This window comes from Berghia stephanieae, chromosome 3 (assembly GCF_034508935.2).
Source record: "Berghia stephanieae isolate SIO BIC M18660-M18661 chromosome 3, UCSD_Bste_1.3, whole genome shotgun sequence".
NCBI classification, from domain to species: Eukaryota; Metazoa; Mollusca; class Gastropoda; order Nudibranchia; family Aeolidiidae; genus Berghia; species Berghia stephanieae.
In genome coordinates this window covers 16,616,173-16,618,672 of record NC_088362.1, presented here as the reverse complement: position 1 = coordinate 16,618,672, position 2,500 = coordinate 16,616,173, and the positions used below count along the sequence as shown (strand labels likewise).

At 38.2% G+C, this 2,500-nt stretch overlaps 1 protein-coding gene across 11 annotated transcripts in view; it reads right to left on the bottom strand.

Annotated features, from left to right (window-relative positions):
- LOC144967234 (uncharacterized) overlaps positions 1 to 2,500 on the bottom strand; it is a 225,885-nt gene that overhangs the window by 5,882 nt on the left and 217,503 nt on the right. For all 11 annotated transcript variants that reach the window (XM_078904194.1, XM_078904193.1, XM_078904195.1 and 8 more), the window contains 2 exons: positions 2,241 to 2,340; positions 1,004 to 1,157 (listed from right to left, as the gene is read on the bottom strand). In XM_078904194.1, the coding sequence (XP_078760320.1) occupies positions 1,004 to 1,157; positions 2,241 to 2,340 (254 nt within the window). The remainder of the gene's footprint in view (positions 1 to 1,003; positions 1,158 to 2,240; positions 2,341 to 2,500) is intronic.

Sequence of the window (2,500 nt, the reverse complement as noted above, 5' to 3'; positions counted from 1 at the left end):
CCGGTTGAGAGTTTACAAAATCTATAATCTCATTCCATTTTCCTTGTTTCAAAATAAAAATACTCATATTCTAGTATGTGGGTGTCTTTTTTGTTGTTGTTGTTGTTCAAGCTACTGTCGAAATTTGTGATGAGCAAGCTTAAACTATTTGTGATAACTGGCATGATATTGAACGAGTAAGATTAACCAGTTCACTGCCGTACTCGAGCAAAAAATAAACAAACAAAACAAAAACAAAAAACAAAAAAAACAAAACAAAAAAAAAAACAAAACAAAAAAAAAAAAAACAAAAACAAAAACAAACAAACAAATAAAAAAAAAAAAAAAAAAACAACCCCAAGCCAAACCCGTATTTAAAATTTTGGCCAGAAAATGACTCTCATCTTGACAGAAACTTTCAAACCTGGGACCTCGCGAGGTCCAAAGTTTGAGAGTTTTTGCCAAGATGAGGTGTCATTGAAATCGATCGATACTATGAAGGACAAGTTTTCTGGCCAAATCTTTAAATACGTGTCTTATCATAGTACGGCAGTTAACGTGTTAAATAACATAATGGAGAGAAAGATAATGGGAGTAAAAGTGACTCATATATTATTAGAGAACGACACAACACAAACGACGTGTCCACTTGAAAAAGGCCAAAGGCCGAAACGTCGTTTGTTTTGTGTTGCTCCCTTATATACGAGTCACTTTTACTCACTTTATCTTTCTCTCCATTTTATGGCTCATTTGTGACCCAACGTCTCAAAACGGTATTAAGTCGGGATGACTAAGATGCTGAAAACTGAATTCGTAGCCAGAAATATCAGACTTGGGTTGGGTTTATTTGCTTAATTGAATAGAATAAATATCATGCTTTAGAGTGGTAAATACCAATCATTCATATTTTTGACCAATTCAGCTTTAATTTGACGTTTTAGCATCTGGTTCATCCTGACTTAATACCGTTTTGAAACGTTGGGTCACATTTAGGCAATTCTAGTTTTTGGTTTACATAACATACCTCTCTGGAAATGCTAACGTGTCTTTCAGGATCTTTTTGTGTAATCCTAAAACATATTCATCTTCAAAAGGGACTTTTCCAAAGACGAAACAGAATAAGGTGACTCCCATTGCCCAAATGTCGAGAGCCTTGCCTTGAAAGTTGTGGCTGTCATCTGTAATGAGACGATTGAATGACATAAACATTTCTGAAAGATTGATGATTTTGGAACTACGATAGAAACCCCCCCCCCCCCAAAAAAAAAAAAAAAAACCAACAAAAAAACAAAAAAAAACTTGAGATTTTATATAGCGCAATATCCACTTAACGTGCTCAAAGCGCTTTACAACGGGTCCCTGGTCAACAGCAACTAATGAGACATGATACCTGCTACGCGATTTTACATTTTTCGGACTGGGACAACGCTGTTAACGGCCAGGTCCTCATTTCACACCTGAGTACGGTGATAGAATATGATTAAAGAGCCCTGTTCCAAAGACTCAACTATGCACCGGTCAGAGCGGGACTCGAACCCTGACCCTTTAGTAGAGTGAAAAACGTAATCCTTTGCATGGAGTCATGAGACTCATTAAACTGTTTTTTAAAAAAAATCCCAATTTGTTTAGCATTTCAAATGCAATAACAAGTGCTTGTTACCAATTGGGTAGGACGCTATTTATTGGTATGCTCTTTTCGCCGGATCTAACAGGCCCTGCCACTCAGTCACAGTTTGGTGGAAAGAGATGTTAACACTCTACCCCCCCCCCCCCCCCTCCCTTCTCTCTCTCTCTCTCTCTCTCTCTCTCTCTCTCTCTCTCTTTCTCTTTCTGTGTGCGTGTGTGTGTGTGTTTGTGTGTGTGAGAGAGTGTGTGTATATGTGTGTGAGTGCTATATTTGAATCCTCACTCTTATTTCAGTAGATATGAAAAATTGTTTTGAAACAATAAAACGTCCAAAAAGTGCATTTTATAAAAGTGTGATGACATTTCCACTTTTTTGGGCAATTCAAATTATTAAAACTTTAGCTTTTATATAACGCAATATCCACTAAACGTGCTCAAAGCGCCAACAGCAACACTTAACACGTAGGACGAGACATGACGCCTATCAGGAGACAACGCTGACCCAACTATGCGCCTCCGAGCGAGGCTCGAATCCAGGACCTTCCGATCCGAACGTAGCGAGTGTCATACCACAAGACCCCATAGCCGCACAACATTACCGACTCAAAATTATATAAAACCAATAGGTCCCTTACCTCGAAGAGTTTCTGGCGCCATAAATGCAGGGGTTCCTGCGGAGTTGGTGAGTAAAGCATCTCTGCCTTGGAACTCATTGCTGACACCAAAATCACCAATCTGGACACAAAAATATGGATAGTGTAAGCATAATGGAAATTTTCAAAAAAGCATTTGAGTTTTTCCCTTAAAAATATCCTCCTTTTCTCTGAAAATCGAAAACATCAAGCGACTAAACAAAGCTTATCTTACTCAGCAAATGGCGCATATTTGGACATAC